Source organism: Ciconia boyciana, chromosome 7 (genome assembly GCF_034638445.1).
Source record: "Ciconia boyciana chromosome 7, ASM3463844v1, whole genome shotgun sequence".
In the NCBI taxonomy this organism is placed as follows: Eukaryota; Metazoa; Chordata; class Aves; order Ciconiiformes; family Ciconiidae; genus Ciconia; species Ciconia boyciana.
This window is the reverse complement of record NC_132940.1, coordinates 8,409,297-8,429,191: the sequence shown is the minus strand read 5'-3', so window position 1 is coordinate 8,429,191 and position 19,895 is coordinate 8,409,297. Positions and strand designations below refer to the sequence as shown.

Genomic DNA, 19,895 nt, shown 5'->3' with positions numbered 1-19,895 from the left:
TTTTTTGTTAATTTTTTAATTGATTTGGTGGCCTTAGCTGAGCTCTTAGGAATTATATTTTGTTTCTCTGTAATGTACATCTCCGAATCTTCAAATGATCAGTATCTAAAATAATTGGATTTCAAATAATCTTTCATATATTAGTGATCCAGGCGCACTGTAAAGCAGAATATTTATTGATAGAGGATTTCTGTGCATCACTTAACTTATGACAGAGTTTGCATATTCCTGCTGTGTGGTACAATTTGATGTTCTTTGCATGCATAATCAGGAACTTCATTGCTCCTCTGCCCAGAAAGCGACTCTGTTTTTAAATTGTTCCTTTTGACTTTGTAATTTCTTTAAGATTATGCACAAAGATTTACATCTTTCATTTTAATTTCAGGTATTTATAATAGGACTGATGCAGACTTAGATTAAAACTGCAGTTCAGAAATAATCGTGGCATTGTAAGCGTAATATAAATATTGATGATCCCAGTGAAAATCCAGGACAGGCAAGCTGTTGACTCAAAGCAGTAGCATCTGTGTGTTGTGACCTGTTAAGAGAGAAAGAAATATTGACTGTTTTACCTGTAGTCCTTGCTAGAAGTAATGGATTGTCCATTCCTTACTCTTTAGATGTTCAACCATATGATCCAAGAACCAAAAGCTAACAAAATGGCAGAGTCAGAAATAACGCAGCATTATGAGAGAGTACAGGATAATGTATTCCATGGGAGCAGTGCTCATTTCTCCATAGAAACCAGTAAATTCCTGACCTGGGGAGGATGACCTGCCTGTGCTCTGAGCGAGCCACCGTGAACCCCTTCTGGTCCAGAAGTATGTTCACGCTACATTACGTTGGTACCATCTGCCCTCTATAAAAATTATTTTTTCCTATCTCCCTGTATAACGAGCAGCTTACCAGCACATACAGAAAAGGTGCTGCTCTAAAAAGCAAAGACCTAGATTTTATTTAACCAAGCGTGTTCAGTGAATGATGGCACTGAACTGGTGTTTCTAGCTGGAACGTGTTGTTCGGAGATTGCGTGCTTGGAGTTTCCTGAAATTTGGGCAGCCTGAATTTTGGCATCTGGAGTCGGTAACTGTTTTGAAAGCAGTGGCTGGAGAAGGTCTGTGTCCTCAGGAGCAGAAGCCATTAATTGCAGACTGTGGTGGTGACCCTAGGAGGCAGGAGGGAAGGAAGCAAGCCAGGTATGATCATGTTCCCCAGCAGTATGGCTCTCCACGAGGGACGCTCGTGATTCTGATGGCAAGTGTGCAGCAGCAGGAAAACACTACTTGAGCTTTCCTTAGTAAACAGATGTCTTCTAGTATTGGCCCAGTGTTTGCAGGGGGCAACAGCTAAGCTTTACGTATTTTAATGGGAGGTTTTGATGCCTGATAAGAGTAGATGAGCGAGAGGTCAAAGGGTCCATCTTGGGATCGAAGGTGGACTCTGAAAGCTCATCATAATGGAAAGACACAAAGCAAAAACAGGATTAATGGTTAAATTTAATTATGGGAAAGAGGCCTTTTGATAATACAGTTCATGACAATAGGTGAGTGTTGCACAGTTAAGTCTGCGTTTGAAAGACTCAGGCTGGAAATTGCTGAGATATTAGTAAAATTGTGCTGCTTTGTCATGGGGGGAAAATATTTATATTTATTCAAGGGAAATAGTTCACAGCTATTTATGTTTAGAAGCTGCAGACAGAACATGTATTCATTGAAAATGTCACATACGAAGACTACCAGTGTTTTGTATATGTTTTCTCTAGGAATTTTGTAAAAGGGCATACCAAAAGCGTTTCCTGTTGGAAGAGAAAAATGACCCATATGCAGATAAATATAGCTTACTGTGAAACCCAGCATTAAGTTACCTGATCCTAAATGACTGAAAGTCTAATCTGAGCATAAACTACTTTAACATTTGATGTCCAATTCACTGATTGTGCTTTGAAAGTGCCTTCCACTTTGAGATATTACTGGTTCTAGCGTTTTTCCCCACTTAAAATACATTAAACAGATAGGATTATAGAATGTAGGGATTATGTTAGATAAGACTTATAAACTGTTTAGAAAGTATGTAAACACTCATGCCTCATGGCGTAAGCCCACCTAATAACAGGATTTAGGAAAAAAATACCTTGTAGAGGTATTTGTGTATTCCCTTGTTGACTTGGAAGGGTTTTTTAGTTAATTCTCCGTAAAGCAGTGGTAACTAGTCACTGATCTTTGATCATTTATTTGGTACAGATCTTGTTAGACTAGACTGAGTGTTAGCAGCAGTTGCTTTGCTCCAGTAGCAGATGAGAATTAACACAATCCTTCAAAATAGGAAAAATAAAAAACCAAACTTATGTACTATGGTGTTCACTATTTACAAAGTGAATATAATTCTGGTATTTAGTTTGATTGCATTTAAAGGCTGTATTTAGTAGTGCCCCTCAAATCGGCTGTATAGGGAATCTCTGTAAGAAGCAGTGCATTTTTCTGCATTTGACTTTCTTGAAAGCAAAAGACTTAGTATTTGCTGAAATAGGAAAAATATTTATGCAGCAGAGTACTCTGCTAGAGTTTTTTGTCTGAAAAATAATACCAATTAAGTGAATTACTTTAGTTTTTTCAGGAAGTGACTTGTCGATTGGCCTCACTGTATTTTAGTAGGTACAGGAGATTTGTTACGGCAGTTATTTCTTTGTGTTGAGTTCATGTTCAAAATGCAGTCAGGAAAGAGTGGTCAGATAGAGTAGTATAACTGCAGCTGAAAGTCTAGTGCCCAGAAAAGCAGAAGTGTAAAAGAATGGTTTAGAGCTGTAAAAAAGAAAATCCTTTTTGTGAATCAGATGGAATACAGAGCATGCTTCAATTTTTGGTTATAATCTGTCTGGTACCTTCAGTTGCATGCAGAGAATAAAATATTAAGACATGAAAACCAGACATGTTTCAGAGTCTTTTAAACCTAAAATCTAGCATTATTTTTTAAAAGACTAAATATATAGCTCTGAATGTCATTAAAGACCTTTTGATAAGTTGATCTTAATTTGGTGGCCTAGTTACGTTATTTTTATAGCTGCTTATTTCCTGAAGTATATTCTGTTCTTGAGCAGCGATAAACCTAATTTCAGTGTTGCATATCCTATTCTAAGGGCTGCAGATTCAAGACAATCCCCAAATATTGATTATCTAAATGAGCATTTGCATTAAGTATCTGAACTAAATTCATTAGTGCTGTGGGGAAGGGAACACAGAAATAGTAGTGAGTATCTTAGCGCTGGATTTCTAAAATGTGTTTGGTATGGTTTGATGTCTATTCTAAATGCTGAGGGAAAACGGTCAAATTTGCATCCGTCATTTTCTTTATCGCCTCTCTGCAGTTGTCTGGTGCATACTCTGCGCTGGTGAACAAAAGAATTTAGATTTCTTGATTATTGGGAAAAAGCAATTGAAATGAGTGTTGGGGCAAATAGGCAGAAAGCAAGTAGGCATGACCCTTGTGCTGTGAAAGGGCTTTCTAATTAACTTCAGCATTTTCACTCCTGGGCTTGTTCTGAAGTGTATTAAATGCCTTTAATGCATATTTAGTTTATTCTTCAGTTTTAACTGCTTGGTTTGAGTAAACATCACCTTCTCATCAAGTCTAGTAGGAAGGATTAGCAGTATGGTTTTCCTCAACAGCACAAGCACACCTACACCTCTGAAACTGTGACTTCCAGATATAAGGTGGTTTATGAGGCTTTTCAGTGTCTGCTGACCTTCTAGTCTGAGACTCTTTCCATCCTTCATATCATCTGTGTTGAAGATGACTCTCTACCAGGAAACAGCCAGGTGAAACGGCTCTGTTGGTGGAACCCTCTATATGATGGCAGTCCACCGTTACTTGCGGTGTTGTCTGTCCTTTTTTCCTCCTTCTGCCCTTCCCTGTAGAAGCACAGACCCCATGCTTCAGCACTCATGCACAGCTGCTTCTGTCCCTAACCCTTTTTCTTTTCTTCCCCTTTAGCTGAAGGACAACAAGGAGAAAGGGGAGAAAAGGAATGAGAGACTTCCAGGAAAGCTCTGGGAGACTGGCAGCAGTGTCCCCTAATGATGCACCATCTTCCAGCTGAGGCAGGGTCTTTTGGGGCAGTAGTAGACAGCACACCAAGAGATACGTGTCAGGGCTCCAAGGTTGACTTTCCCAGCATTCTTCTGTTCCCCGTTACTCAGGACCACCTGCCCTTCAGCCGTCCCAGCGAGCAGCGTGGCCGTGCTGCGGCTGATGCCCCTGCCTGTCTCCCCAGTGCTCCTGCTAGACAACTTGTCCAAGAACAAAAGTGACCTGTGCAAAACCAGTCTGAAAGGTTTTGACATTGGCCTAGCTCCTGCTCTCCCTTTTCACAAGGCTTTGCTTTTTACCAGTGCTGCATTAGGAGTTTCTTCTTAGCTCTGAGATGGTGTTTAATAAATTTGTGACTGGGATTATTTGACCTGCCTGCAGTAGCTGTTTCTCAGACTCTGAGCCAGGAAGTTCTTGCCCCTTCTCTGTTGCAGAGCTGATCCATCATCACTTCACTTCCTAGCATGCAGGTGCTTTTCTCTACAGCCAGAAGAGCCCTGCAAGATCATCTTCACCTTGACTTCTGGGAATGGTCAACCTGAGACCTTCAGATCAGTATTGGGATCTGCTGCCTATGGGAGTATGTCTTCAGCACTCTTACCTTTTTCCTCTCTTTTTTTCTGCTAGCTCAGTTTATGTGCAGTCCCTATACTGATGAAACAAAGTACCTCTTCAGACTCCATCCACTCGGACCCCATCCTTCAGATCTTTGCTTTTGGGGCTATTCTGCCCTGAGCAAGAACCCATTTACCATCAAGCCAACCTGTTTTCTATCTATTTGTCAAGTGAGATGCCATCTGTAGAGGGCAAAGTTCCCTTTAGGATATCTACTGCATGGAGGTCTTGCCTGGCCTTAAATCCTTTCCTTCTCCTTTGTTTCCAGAAAATTTCAGAGATTCAATCCCAATGCTTTGAAACTTAGCGTATCATCTTAATTTGACTTATGGTTAAGAGGAGTTAATTTCTAGTGATGTTATGTTGTTATGAGAAGAATATATGGAGAGGAGGATTTACCACTGTTTTCTACACCTGCACATACTTAACACTGCTCGCCATCTATTCTTTTCTCCTGCTTCAGGGATAGTTTCTCTTGCTGCCTGAATTGGGAGTCCACCAACCTTTGTATGCAGCTCACTGGCAATTACGTGCTTATAGTCAGCGCTGATAACCTTCTTAGTAATCCGTTGGCTTATTGGAAGTTGTTCTGATGCTCAGCCTTTGCCAGTAGACAAGCATACATCTTTGGATTTCAGCAGCATCCTACTTCATGTCCTATACTTCATTCCTGGAGTTGTCATTGACAGGTTATTGCAGCCTCAGACTTTTTACACCATTTGTGGTACAGCCTGAGTCTTGTTCAGGCCCTTTGGCATCTCTGCCTGCCTGTTTAGACAGCTTTTGCCCAGGTGCCATGTTTCACACTTCTGTGATGCCACAATCTTGTGGTCCCTCTCATCCCATCATGAGGTTCTGGTTCTAAAAAGTGGAGGGAAAGAGGGGAAGAAGGCATCATGTCACTGAAGTCCAAGTCCATTTCTTTGACTTCGCTCACTGGCTCTGCTTTGGCTGCCTTGCTGATGGGTTTGTTGGAAATAGCTGCTGTTCTCTGTTCTCCTTGAGCAGGATCCATCACTGACTTTGCAGATGTTCCTACTTGTCCCCACTAGGAATTTCAGCACAAGTTACTGACTTGCAGGTGCTGCCGGAGACAGGATATTGGACTAGGCAGACCTCTGCTCTGACCCAGTACTGCTGTTCTTAAGACTCTCACAGTGTCTGTTTAATCAGTGGAATATATCAGTTGAGGGGGAAAAAAAACCTGAAGGTTTTTATTATTTTTATTCACAAGAGCCCAGACTGTTTTTTCAGTTAGATAGTTTTTAAGGGGTGTTGCAAAAGCAGATGGACAAAAAGCTGCGTCATACTCACCTGCAAGCAAACAAATGGCAGCATTGCCAGTATGATTAACTGTTGCTGTACTAGAGGGGCTGCTGTTTCTGCGGTAGCAGGTCTAATGTACCTGCTGCCCTATATGGATAATTGTCTGTGCTCACACACATTTTAAAGCACCTTAAATTAGATATCAACAGGCTTCCTCTTGCTACAGCATTCTAGGACCCACAAAATGAGGCTGCCTTCCTCTTCCTTAGGATGATGTTGGTTAGATGTAGGGGGTGTTTTGACTTTCCCTGTTCTGAGGATGGTAGGTAGGGCACGATAAGATAGGATATGTAGCAAGGAAGAAGTATTCTCCAGCAGTTCCTTTTTTAGACTCTTCTGTTCTCCCGTGTGCTGTATCTGTGTCATTTCTATTTACCAGTGCATCTTTCTCCCATTTCTCCACTTTTTCTTTAAATATTTTCCTGCTCTGGAAGCTACTTTGTCTTAAACAAAAAACCCAACCCCAAACATTAACAGCTTGGGAGCTTGACCGATAACACTTTTTGCCCTTATGTTTTTTACTAAGTTGGAATAACTGCTGTGTTTACCTTGATTTGGTTGATCAGTAGGATTGTGGTACTTACTTGCTCCAGGTTCGGTATGTTTTTAGGTACTTTGGCAAGCTGGAAACAAAAGAAGGAAAAATACATACATTTTTCCCTCTCCTCTGTTTACCACCTATATGTTTAATACTGTGAAAAGCCTTTTCACAAGAGTAGGTTATAATAAAACCTGCACTGTTTTCTGTGGTGGTCAGCCAGCGAGAACAGCTTGTAGTCACAACGTCCACACATGGCACATCCAGTGCTATACATGTGGATATTGTAATAGGAAAAGGTGTTGGCTGATGCAGATGAAATCTGCCACTGTAAAAAGGAAAAGATTTGCTTTTCAGTCTGGAGAAAATTCATCAAGGAGCATATTCATGCTAATATTCTTTTCAACAAAATTAAGAAGAAATTTGTGATAGAACTAGGTAGTACGTGCACACAACAAAGTCATAATATTTTCTCCTTTAAGCAGTTTTCCTTTTCATTACTTCTATTACCTGCAAGTACTTAAAAGGAATATTATAAACATTTGAAGTACCTTTTAAAAATTCCTCCTCTTGTTTTAAAGTTCTTGAAAGTTCTATCCTAAAGCTAAAGCAAATTTGTAAAATAGGCTTGCTGCAGTCTAAGTATTGATGGATAGCAAAATTTCTATAGGTAGCACATTTTGGAATATGATAAAGTGGCTTTACTTTTCTCAGCATCTTCCCAGATGCTGTGTAAAGTAATCTACGTAAATCTAACTATTACAGATTAACCTTCTTAGCTGTCAGGTTGCAGCTTTTATTTATGTTTTTGCTGATCAGATTAAAAATGCTGCAGATACAGGTTGTTGTTAATATTAAATTTTGTATTCCGGTCTGTAATAAATGACTTTCCTCTGTGCATTGGAAAAACTGGTTAGTAGAGCTCAATGAGAGTTTAATTAGGCTGTTTGAGACAGAATAGGTATTCTGAGTCATTGTGCAGAATTACTGTGAAATTTTAGTGTCGTGGTGGCTTTTGGTTTTTGTTGTTTGACAGAGGCTGAGGTACAAAACCCTAAATGTTGTTGAATTAAATCATTTAATGACAAAATTACCAGCGCTCTTTGAATTTGCAGTCAACCAGGTTTCAGATATTGCTGCTGCAGTATATTGTTATGTTCTACTTAATATTCTTGTTTTGCAAAACAAACTCTTGTTTTTCTCCAGTTTTATGTGCCTCTGCCACTTCCTTTAGACTGGAAGCGTTACTGCAACCATTTCCACATAAAATGCTTCCAGGTTTGAGGATGCACTGGATTTTCATATCTTAGCTGTGCCTTTCTGTTCCTGATTCCTCTGCTTGCATAGCTCTTCTCAGTGAGAGAGCATGTTCCTTGGCCTTTTAACAAAAATACGTCTCCTGTAAACCAAGTTGCATGTTACTTTGTTAAGCCACGACTGACTTTTCACCCTGCCCATGCAGTTCTCTGACCCATCACGAAAGTGGGAACCTTGGTCAGTGCACAGGCTCTATCATGGTTCTGTCCTTCTGCCTTTCTTCTCCCATTGCTCCACCACTCACTACCATCATCTTCTAGAATAGTGGGTTTTCTCAAACTTTGACTCTGGGTGCCTGGCATCACTTTTTTTGTGCAAAAGTTTGGTACCTTTGCACCAAAATTGTGCATGTGAGATCACTGTGATCTGAACTTACTATCCCTTTGGTTGAAGCCTGACCGGTGAAAAATCACTCTGTTTCTTTTGGTTTGCTTTCGGTTTCTGCTCTGTTCAGTATTAATTTTTTTCAGTTGCCTTCCACTTTCATCTAAATTTCAGGAATACCAGTGTTTGGGATGGGATGCAGGAAGGGAAGATAAGTCTGCTGTAATGAAGCATGTGCCTCTTCTGTGACCTACAGTTTGCACTGTTGGAGCACCTTTTCTCTTTGGTTTCAGACCATGTAATTTTTTACCCTCTTATAATTTCATGTTCTCTAATGAGTAACAGTGTTAAGTAGCACACTTTTAATATTTCATCTCCAGTCATGGTCTTTACATATTTGAAGTATCTATAGGTTTTTGCATCTCCTTTTAGTCACAATTTAACCAAGCATATTTTAATGTTTTAACACTGGACACTTCTGATCTTGCATCTTAAGTTGCTCTCAAGCCTTAAGTCATTCTTGATTTAAAAACCTGGTGCTTGCTGCAATTTGCCTTCAGTTTGTTGCCTTCCTTGTTTCCAGTACATACATTTCTTGTTATAGTTGAGAACAGTCTTTAACATTCCTTATGTACTGCTGGTCCAGCGATGCTGTATCCCCTCTCCGTGATGTGACATCGCCTATTTGGGGTGTGAAAGGCTTCCTACCACGTATTGCATGCTTTATGTAATGCAGTGACTTCTTTAATTCCTGTTGCAGATTTCTTTCCGCACTGCTGCTTACCATTTTTTATGTCTTGGTATGTTTTTCCTTTTTTCCTGGGTCTATTTGTTTTCACTTTTTCTTACTGAATATTGTTTTAACTTAGCCTGTTTGTTTCTAATGTCTGCGTTCTTGTGTTTAATTCATCTCTCCTTCAGCATTGAATTTACTGTTTGGGATAGACAAGTCATGGCTGTTTCTTGTCCATTCATGCCTGTCCCCAGAACACTGGATTTTTATAGTACAGTCCCTGTTCTGTTCGGGGACAAAGCGGGGAGGAGTGCAGCCTTGCTCTTCTCAGAACAGCTGCTAATTCAGAGGCTGTGTGCTCCTTGAAGGAAGGGGGAGGAAAAGATGAAAAGGAAAGCAAGAGATGTCAACGGGGGGGGGATCCAAATATTTTTTCAGAAATGGAACTCAGTTGTCTTTATGTGTGCAGGAGCGGTAGCTTCTGAAAACATACTTAATCAGTTGCTTGCAGTAGTATGAATGCACCCGTGCTTAAAATCTGGTTTTACATTTAAAGAAACTTGATAGAGGCAGAAAAAGGAGGATAATACGTTCTGCAGCATGAAATGTGCATGTTGTTTACAAGATATATCCAGCCCAGCACAATTCACAATGGTCCAATAATAAAGTGACTGACTTAGGGTGAGGGAGATACAGTTTTAGATGCTTGTTCTAGTGACTGTGTTACTCCATCCAAGTTCACCCCAGAAATCTCGATGCCTTTCAGTTTCTCTTCTCCGAAATAGGAATAAAAGTGCTTTCCTCAGTGGTGTTTGTGAGGAAAGGTGCATTAGAGATAAAATGCTTCCATGCTACAGTAATGGGTAGACTCTTCTGCAGAAGACTCCAGCCAAGTCAGCAGCATCTGTCTCAAACTGCCACTTAAGCTTTGCATGCTGATTAGTCCATGTCCTCAAGTATGGTAATTACACAGCTGACTTTGTTAAAACTCTGTGTAGTATGCAGGTAAGAATGAAGTCTTGTTTCAGGTGAGATGCAGAACATCTGAAATGCTAGAAGCCTTTGAGAGACTGTAAGGCACTATTTGCAAGAGTAGGCATGTTTTATATTGCTGGTACGGTCAAGTTTAAAACGGAGTAATTGCATGTCTCTGAAAGTCCTCTTGAAATCTCTGTGGGAGTAGGATTTTCAGAAGGATCTAGGGGTGCTGGGCAGCAGCAGGCTCTGTCAAAGCATGCTTCATCTCGTTCTGTTTTCTGGGTGGATGTGTGGGGCTACTCCAGAAAGGGAAGCATTACTGTATCTAACTTTGAGGGACAGCAGCTACTGTCAATTAGTATTTAATTTACATGAGAACTGCTACTGCTTCAGCATCTCTGAAAATCAAGACATTAAATTACACTGTCTTGCACTAAGGGTTTTATCAAAACTACACAGGAGGACAAAACTCGTGTAATCTCCTCTGGCACTGCCTGGTGAAGTCAAGCTTTCTAACTCTGCAAGGTGCTGGTTGAATGACCTTGCTTTCTGTTGTGGGGAGCTTGCAGCTGGTTTTGGGGGGTTTTGCTTTGTTTTTGAGGTCACAGTGTTCAGGTCCTGGTGGTCTCTTCCAGACAGATGTGGAGGTCCAGGGGTTGCAGTTACCTCCCTAACACTAATGATTTAATCGCTTCAGCTACCTTTATAGGATTTGTCTCATGTTTTGGGCAACACTTTTTTTAATTCCACTTTTATTTTTCTAGTCTTGTTGTCATGGTATCTGGCACTTCTCATTCAGATATTAAAATTGAGTGAGTGGTGTCTGTATGTCTGGTTCATTTTCCCTCTTATCCTCTCCCCGAGGGAGAGCTTTACGTGGGATGTAGCACGCCGTTTGCAAGGGCTTCCTTTGGGGGATTTTTTTAATCGCATAGCAGAGTCTCTGTTGGAGAAGGCCCGGTGCGAAGAAGCCCCTTCCACTTGGACTGGGCTATACTAAATCCTGCCTGTGTAGAGCTCCCGTGGGAGCTCATCGTGCAACTCGTGATGCCCCCCAAAAAGGCCTGTCTCCTGCACAAACGAGCTTTTATTTGAGTGTCTCCAGCATTGCCAGGATTAAGGCAGTGACAAGCATTTTCTCCCTGCAGATCTCCTGTGGGGAAGGCCCAGCCTTTGCTATTTGGGGATCAGGGTTCTGGTGCCTTAGGGGAAGAGCTTGCTTGAGGAACCTTGTCCCATCTGAGCAGGTTTGTGTCAGCATGTACGCCTTTACAGATGCTCTAGCTAGAGCTAGTCTTCAGCTTGTGGAACACACAGGGATTTTCCCTGAGGTTTGGGTTTAGATTTGCTTATTTGTTATGAATAACAATAAGCAAATAAACATGTTAATACAAACATGTTTTTTAGGAGGGGATCTGTTATAAGGTGTCCCAGTGCGAGTCTGGAACCTGGCTTTCTCCTCGGTAGGATCTGAGGAAGAAGGATCTTCTGCTGACATTCAAATTCTGCTGATGGCTGTTTTTAACCAAGGATAAGTTGTTCTCCTTAATTGTAGGTGCACTGTAGCATCAAAGCATATCTGGAGCTGTAGATTGGATTGCATTTAAATACAGCTGACTTTTCCTAATCTAGAAGGGGGATCTTCTCAAAAGAACTAACAAGGGCACCTGAAATACAGTACTTTGGAAGGTGCCAAACAAAACTTGTACCCAGTCACCCTCCTGCAAAAGGCGAAACCCATGCTATTTACTATTAATCCTTCTCTTGTTTTTGCTTTGAAAGACTACACGTTTTTCCATAAATTCTTGCAGAAGTGGTAGTTATATTGTAATAGGAGAAGGATGCTTTCTTGCTATTCATGGACAACGTGTATTAAATCCTAGTCTGTACAAACATAAGGAGTCTGTATTGTAAATAAGCTGTAGACTAAATGGATGCTGTGATAGAGCTGCACTAAACACAGAACAAGTTACCTTCATAGTTGGACTACAGTGAATTGTGACAGTGACGGCCTTCGCTTAATTGTTTGGTGCAAGGAGCACTGTGCGCAGAAGCCGCTTCCCTCCTGGTTTGTGTCTCCTGTGATGGCAGTGTGCATCGCTGGGGTGACAGCAGGTGCTTCCCCTTGATAAAGGGACGGAGGATGAATGAGGCTGATGTTACTGGTATAAAAAAGCATCAGACAAGGAGCAGGGTTTCACCTGGTTTCATGATCAGATCTCATGTTCCCTGGATATGAATCTTCCCTCCATAGCTTACCTCCTTTTTTAGGTAAACAGCTTTATTTGTCCTCCTGTACTGGGCACTGGTGAGGCCGCACCTCGAATGCTGTGTTCAGTTTTGGGCCCCTCACTACAAGAGAGACATTGAGGTGCTGGAGCGTGTCCAGAGAAGGGCAACGAAGCTGGTGAAGGGTCTAGAGCACAAGTCTGATGAGGAGCGGGGCTGAGGGACCTGGGGTTGTTTAGCCTGGAGAAAAGGAGGCTCAGGGGAGACCTTATCGCTCTCTACAACTACCTGAAAGGAGGTTGTAGGGAGGTGGGGGTCGGTCTCTTCTCGCAAGTAACAAGCCATAGGACGAGAGGAAATGGTCTCAAGTTGTGCCAGGGAAGGTTTAGGCTGGATATTAGGAAAAAATTCTTTACTGAAAGGGTTGTCAAGCATTGGAACAGGCTGCCCAGGGAAGTGGTTGAGTCACCATCCCCGGAGGTATGTAAGAGACGTGTAGATGTGGTGCTTAAGGACATGGTTTAGTGGTGGACTTGGCAGTGCTAGGTTAACGGTTGGACTTGATGATCTTAAAGGTCTTTTCCAACCTAAAAGATTCTATGATTCTCTTTAACTGCTATAGAAACAAAAAAAAAAGCAGGCAATTCACTTGACCTTCTTTGTACATTTTGAATATATCTTCTCAAGGGTATTTATGTAACCTTCTCTGAAAGCCCCTGCTACATACAGCTTTTCATACAAGTTGCAGTCATTCTTTGTCCTTCCAGGAATGTGTTTAAAACACTTTTGAAATTAATTGGAGGCTGTGACAAGGTTGTGCTCTGAAATGGAACTACCAGCTGGAGCAGGGCTTACCTTGAATGTCAGTAAGTCTCTTCTGTTAGTAATATTTAGAAGACGGAAAGCATGACGAGTCGCTCTTGCCCATCTCTCTTGCTTGCTGCTTTCCTTGCCAGCTCTCTGTAGGTGGTATTTATTAGGAATGTCCCAAATTTGAGAATATTGGGGAAAGTTGAAGAGCATGTGCAGGTCTGCATGGAAGAGTCACGGGTGGACAGCAAGTTGAGCTCAGCTGCTTTGATAGAGAAGCTCACAGTGGCACCAGTTTCTTCCCTGAATGTTCACTGAGGTTGGAACAGGCAAAAATTGGAGCCAGTAGGCTTGGAGAATTCATGGTGAGCGTTATTTTATCTTCTGGTCCCAAACCCAGAGTGACTGAAGGCTGTTACTGTCTGACGGCTTCTGCCTGGCTAATACGAGATGAGCTGTCAGACGTGGCCTACTTCTGAAGGAAGGAATTGTGTCAAAGAAACATTGGTGCTCAGTGGTGTTCACGTTATGGCTGCCAGGCGGGCAGCTTTAATTAGGTTTTACATTTGGGCAGGGAACAACAAAACCATGATTTAAGGCAGTTTGCATTATTGCTGTCCCATTCTGTGCTTGTTTTCATGAGTAACTGTTTATAGGGGAGACCATAGTCCTTTAATGTGACTTTGCATTCCAGAGTAATTTATTTTCAAGAAAAAAAGGATATTTTTAAAACTTTTTTGACTTACCCAGTCACAGGTGAGCAATTTGAAGTTGTACTCTTCTATATGTTGCTTTTAGAATAGTTTCCAGCAATAGGAAGGCTGCAGACTTGTCTGAGAAAGTAGTTTACTTCTTTCCTTGTGGGATTGATTGCAGTAGGAGCTGTATGGAGAACAACCGGCAGGAACAGAGGATTTGTAGAGCTTCAGAGTAGAAGAGGTTATTGAGCACTTAACACAGCCCGCTAAAACCTTCCCTGGATTAATTCCTGCTTGAGCTAGAGCATAGCTTTCAGAAAAAAAATCTGAACTTTCAGAAACTGCTGTGGTAGAAGAGCTGACAAAATGGTTGGTAGGTAGTTAAAATAATCTGTTACCTTCAATGTCCAAAACAGAACAAATGCCTTCCCCAGGAAAACAGCATTTGCTTTGTTGTTTCTAGTCTAGTTTCTCGTTTCAGCTGCCAAGTGATGGGACTTGGGATACAAAACTCCATATTTTATCTGCTGGACAGACATTATTAAAACAAATCAATCTGTACTTCAGATGAGTACTAATGTAGTACTCTTGAGGTTCAACTTAACCTTTTTTGATCAGGTAGACAGATTGACCCCCATCGTTCAACTGAAAGTTTTTCAATCCTATAGTCTATTCTCGTGGCACCATAACCAAGGCATTGGTATTTTTCGTGAAGCACGTACACCAGGACTGGGCACAGCGCTTCGGTAGCGAAGCACGCAGCCAGATGAGAAGTGGCGATTTTTCTTTCCCTTTTCGTGTGTGGTTTTTATGCCACAAGGAATCACTTTAACCCTTTTGGCAGCATTGCAAGCTTGAGATGTGGTTGACTGTAACCCTGTATCACAGTCCTTCACTTCCCATTTGGGAAGTATTCCATGGTTCTTGGTTTGTTGGGATGTGATCTTGGGTTTGCGCTATCTAAATTTACGTATTTGTAGCTTACTGAGGAGCTTAAATTGCTTTGTACCTTCACTCTGTTCTCTTTGTTCTTATTCTCTCATCCCATCTTTCTGCAGTCGATCTTCAGGAGCAAGGAGTTTGGTTTTTTCCACTCATCGATGGAAATAAACAGTTTAGGGCTGAGATCTGTTTCCTGAGGAAAACATCTTTCTGGTGATTTCCTATTCACAATTCCCAGTTAGAGATCTGTTGGCTGATTATTTTTTTTAATCCATTTAATATGTACCATGTTAATTTTGTTTTAGTCAAATAAGCAGTACCAAATCGAGTGCTTTATTGAAGACCAAGTATATCAACGCTATTAAATTGACATTCTTAAAATCTGTAAGTCAAACTTGTAATCTCATCAAGCAGGATGTCAGTTTCGTTTGACAGAATCTATTTTCCATAGACCTAATTTGATTAACATTGATTTTTATTGCCCCTCTCTAATTCTTTATTATTAGAGTCCAGTATCGCATATTCTGTAATTTTGCCTTGCTCAGCATTAGACTCATGGACCTGTAATTACTTGGGTCATCCACTCCTCCCTTTTTGAATTTCAGTGCAAAATTCTTTCCTTCAGGCTCCTGGAATTTGTTCAGTGCTGTAAGAATTACTGAAAATCGCAGGAGAGCCATTTGCCCCTCTTTTGGAGTCTATTCTGTGCAAGTAATCCAGATCATTCATTTAAACATGTATAACTTTAGGAGCTCATGTTTAACATCCACCTGGGTTGCTAGTTAGTACTTCATATTGCTGCTTCAGGTGTACATAACACATCTGTTTTCTCTGTACTGTTACTATTACTATCTGCTGATGAGTCAGCATGAGTGTTAAGGGATCTTTTTTCTGTAATCTAAAAAAAAAAGCTTTTCTTGTTCCGACCTTTCTTAGCCAGAGATTTTTTCTGGGTTTTTTTAGTTTTTCTTTCCTATGATTTTTCTGTTCTAACTTACATTGGTTTCTATCTGTTTTCTCTTTTATCTCTTAATTTAAATATGGAATTGGCCTAAGCAGACTGGCTTACAAAGGAAGTAAAGGCAGGTACAGATCTTTAACTGGCACTGCCTTTTTCATAGTTGCAGGTTTTGGGGTGTACAGATAAATGTTATAAACGGAGTATATTTATTTTTTCCATATTCTTTCTCATGGTTTGTTGTAATCTTAGTGATTTTTCAGTTCTGTGAAATGGAGCCTTCTAAAATATGAAATATGTACATTACCAGCTTGGCTCTGCATGTGTTTTTTTAAGACTGTCAAGTCCTTGATCATTTTTAACCCTGTTACTGCTCCCTTTGAGACCTATTCTTTACCAGATCATAGGAGGTCCACTACACATTTTCTGCAAGCTAGATAAAACGTTCAGAAAGAGCAATGGTAATGGTGATACAACAAGGTGGTGTTTTAAGATCATCTAGAAATATCTCTTGCCTGCCCTGCTGAATCACAGCATGCAATGAACTATCGGATTCCAAATCACAGAAAATATTTACTATTTACGGTGCTGTTCCTGGGAAGTGTAGCATGGGAATGAACTTCAGTGTCTGTGTGGGATCCCACTGAGAGGTCCAGCTGCTTGCTTCGTGCTGCCAGATTGTGTCCAAAGAAATGTTACCCTTTTCGAGCACATGCAATAAGAGTGCATGATGAAAAAAACATGAAAGTTCATACTGCTTCACTGTATTCTGGAACAAATCCTTCTCTTCTTTCTCTACCAGTAACAATTTTTAGTTCTTTCATCTGTAGAGTCTGTGTTTTGTCTGACATAAGGTGTATTGCTTTTGAGAGTAATTTGAAAATAACATTTTTAGCTGGATATATAATTTTTTTTAGTTTCTTAGCTGTAAATGTTTAGCACACTAAAACTTTATGATGTCTGCCAGCAGTCGTAAAGCTTTTCACAAATTTTTTTTTCTGCGTTTATTTTATTTTCAGTTTTTAGAGATTGGGGGGCATCTGTCTTCATTAAATGATGGTGTTTAGGGGAGATGCTTGAAAATACAAAATAAACCAAACAGAATATACCCCCGGAGTGGCAAGCTCTTAACTGTACCAGTGAAGCTGAAGGGAGAAAAATCTTTCAAAGCGAAGCGTACGGCAGAAAGCAGCAACAGGAATTTGCTAATTGAAAGAGCTGCACCAAGATTTCAGTAGGCTGCAAAGGCTGTGGGGTTTGAGGGTTTTTTAAGATAACAGGTTTTGTTTTTTTTAATTAACAGTCAGTGCTTAGAATGCTGAGTAGATCCACCCTAACTTTTTGTGGGAATATAATCCAGCCACTATAGCAATTAATATACTTGCTATGAAATCACAACGAATAACTTATGAGTAACAGGCCTTAAATTCTATTACAAGTTTTATATTTCATTATGTTCAGGAGTATATACTAACAAAAGGAAATCATGTTTCTGTGTACCTATTATTCTAAGCAAAATTTTATGACAATGTAATTGTTTTCTTTAAGCCAGGTTCTGCAGGCATGCACGCAGACAGCTTTGTTCGTGTTGGTACTCCTTATCCTTCACCTTGGAGGAAATATTTGTTTGTTTCCAGTTGGTAGTGAGAATCAGAGATGGTGATATCTAAATAACTTGAATAATGTTACTAGAGAACTCCAAAGAAAGGAGTGAATGGTCTATGAAATTTTTGTATCATTCTTTTCTTGTATTGCCATTATTTCCCTTCCCTGCAACTTGTGTTGTCTATGGGTTTGTTATCCATGGTCTCTTCCTTGCAGAAGTATTTACAGAAGTGAGCATGTTCCTATGAGAGATTATTAAAAATCATTGTATGTATTGTAGAGGTTGGTCAGTCCATGTGCCTTGAGAATAACAGTGGCTGGACATGGAAGCCCATGTTCAGACAGACTGACATAAATCCCAGGACCTTGTCAGCTCTCCTGTTATTTGTGTACCTCTGAAGGTTGATAGATGGTTAATGGGAAAAGTAGGGACACAAACTTGGGTTATCCAAGCCCTGATCCTTGTGTGTGTCTCCTTCTGTAAAAAGAGGTTTGTTTCCTAGAGAATGGCTTCCTTCTGCCTAGGACTGTTTAGGATTAAAGGCATTAAGGATTTAATGAGTTCAGAGGCACAGGGATTGGGGCTGTATAAAATATCTCAGGTAGACAAGAAGAGGAAGACATGGCATGGAAAGTGTTGGTACAGTATTTCTGCTCCAGGCTTCTTGCTCAGTCAGATTTCAGCTTGTTCTTGGTTAATGTCATGTAACTTAGGTAAGAACATTTTTGTTGAGATCAATTCAGCTCTCTAGGAAGACTGGGTATGTTTTTATACTTTTTTCTGAAGTTAAATTGATTGGATGGAATTGTTCCCTGGATATATTGTAGTTTAAAACAGCCATTTCTTATCCTTACTCCTGCATGTGGACATTTTAGGCATGAACTGCAGTGTTTCCATGGATTTTTAAGGTCTTCCATCGCGTAGTTAGCAGCTTCTAGTGCTTTGATCTGATTTTGTAAGACAGAAGCGCTCCCTGTATTTGTGTTACAGCAAATGCTGTATTTTTGGTGGCGTCTGACTTTGAGAAACACACAGATGCTTTTTTGTAGTCCAGGAGACAAAGAAACAAAGCTTTGTGCTTGGGAGGCAGGATCCGTGCCTCCAGGGTACATCAAGGCACTTGGTGTGCAGCTGCTTTCCCAGCCTCCACTTTCTCCTGGTGAGCAGAAGCTGGGTTGCTGTTTGCAGCTCCCACAGAATAGAAATCTTCTACAAGTGCTGTCCTTCTCCTTGGGAGGGATTTTCACGTGTTTCCTTTCTTGCTGCCTGTGAGCAGGAACACTTAGATCCCCTGCACATCAGTGCCCAGAGGCAGGTCGTCTTTTGGCTTGCTGTTCTCCAGATACACCGAAGGGTGTTATGAGAAGGAGCGTGGCTGAAATGCAGGACTGCTTGCCTGCCTGCTTGGGCTTGCTTATTCTTGTAATTTGATTATCTGTGTGTGTTTTTAAGTGGATGTGCCTTAATAAAAAAAACATAAGAATTACTGTGTTTTTCGAATGTGCAAAATAACTTCAGTAGGAGGCTCGAGGAGGAAGGGGATCTGGAAGCGGTTGTCTGTCACATCGCATTAATAGAATTGATGCTGCAAAACTGGTACTTGGGAATCGGGAAAAGGTGTTGCTCTGGTACGGGTTCTCACAGCCCGTTGCAGACCCACAGCTCTGTCCCTGTGCTGTGCGAATGGCTATCTGTAGTGCTAACAGCACGGCCTCTCCGGTTCCATGTTACTTATCCCAGCTATTAACCAGGTCTCCTTTCTACTGCAAACACAATCTTGCTAGTAAAACAGAAGCTGTTAAAATGATTTTGGCTGCTAAAGTGGGCTCGTGCCATCCTGTGTGCAGCAGCAGTTGTATTGTTTTGGTTTTGCTGTCATCTCTAATACATGGAGGAAAGCTTTAATGTGGTCTCTTAGCCTACTGCAATTGGATCTGTCCTTTCTCTTTCTATTTACTGGCTGCTCACTGAGCAAGAATGTGAAATGTAAAGGTTGTCTGTTTCTCAGTCTGCTGCTTCAAGGTTAGTCTTAAAACAGTTTCATAATTTTTGCATTTTAGACAATTATAAGCTTGTTTATAAACAGTAGCAAAATTATGTGTGTGTTTTTACCACTTTTAAGAAGTGGCCTCATTACTGCTCTGGCAGGTCAGCCAGTTACATTTATTAGGAACTCGGTACAAAACTATTACACAATTCTGCTGCTGTCAAGCCTCATACACGCTTTTCCGTAAACTCCTGAGGAAGACAGGATGAGGGGTTGCTTCTTTTTGTTTTTAAAGTAGGATCTTCAGAGCAGCAGTTTAAAATTTTAATGTTGGCTTCCACTGTATTAAGGAGATAATGAAGCGAAGAACAGCATAGAGACCGTAGGGGAAAGCAGGGATGAAATTAACTGTGTAAGAAAATTACGATCTCACTCTTGGAAGTTGTTCCTGTATGTGTTAAAAAAAAACTGAGTCCTTTTTTCTTTGTTTCTTGTGTTTCAACAGGGCAGAGTTTAGGGTATGGATTCGTTAACTATATTGATCCAAAGGATGCAGAGAAAGCCATTAACACTTTAAATGGACTCAGACTCCAGACCAAAACCATAAAGGTAAGACAATATAAAACACCTTTTGCTCAGTTCAGGAAGTGGAGAAAGTAGTTGAAATAGTTTCTGGCAATTTCATCGCTATTTTAATCTCAATTGTAACGGGCACTTGGCTAAGGAGCTCCTCCTTGGAACAATAGGAGGA

General features: G+C 40.7%; 1 protein-coding gene across 2 annotated transcripts in view; it reads left to right on the top strand.

Annotated features, from left to right (window-relative positions):
* ELAVL4 (ELAV like RNA binding protein 4) overlaps positions 1–19,895 on the top strand; it is a 63,597-nt gene that overhangs the window by 26,393 nt on the left and 17,309 nt on the right. For both annotated transcript variants that reach the window (XM_072867244.1, XM_072867243.1), the window contains exon 3: positions 19,650–19,753. In XM_072867244.1, coding sequence (XP_072723345.1) covers positions 19,650–19,753 — 104 coding nt within the window. The remainder of the gene's footprint in view (positions 1–19,649; positions 19,754–19,895) is intronic.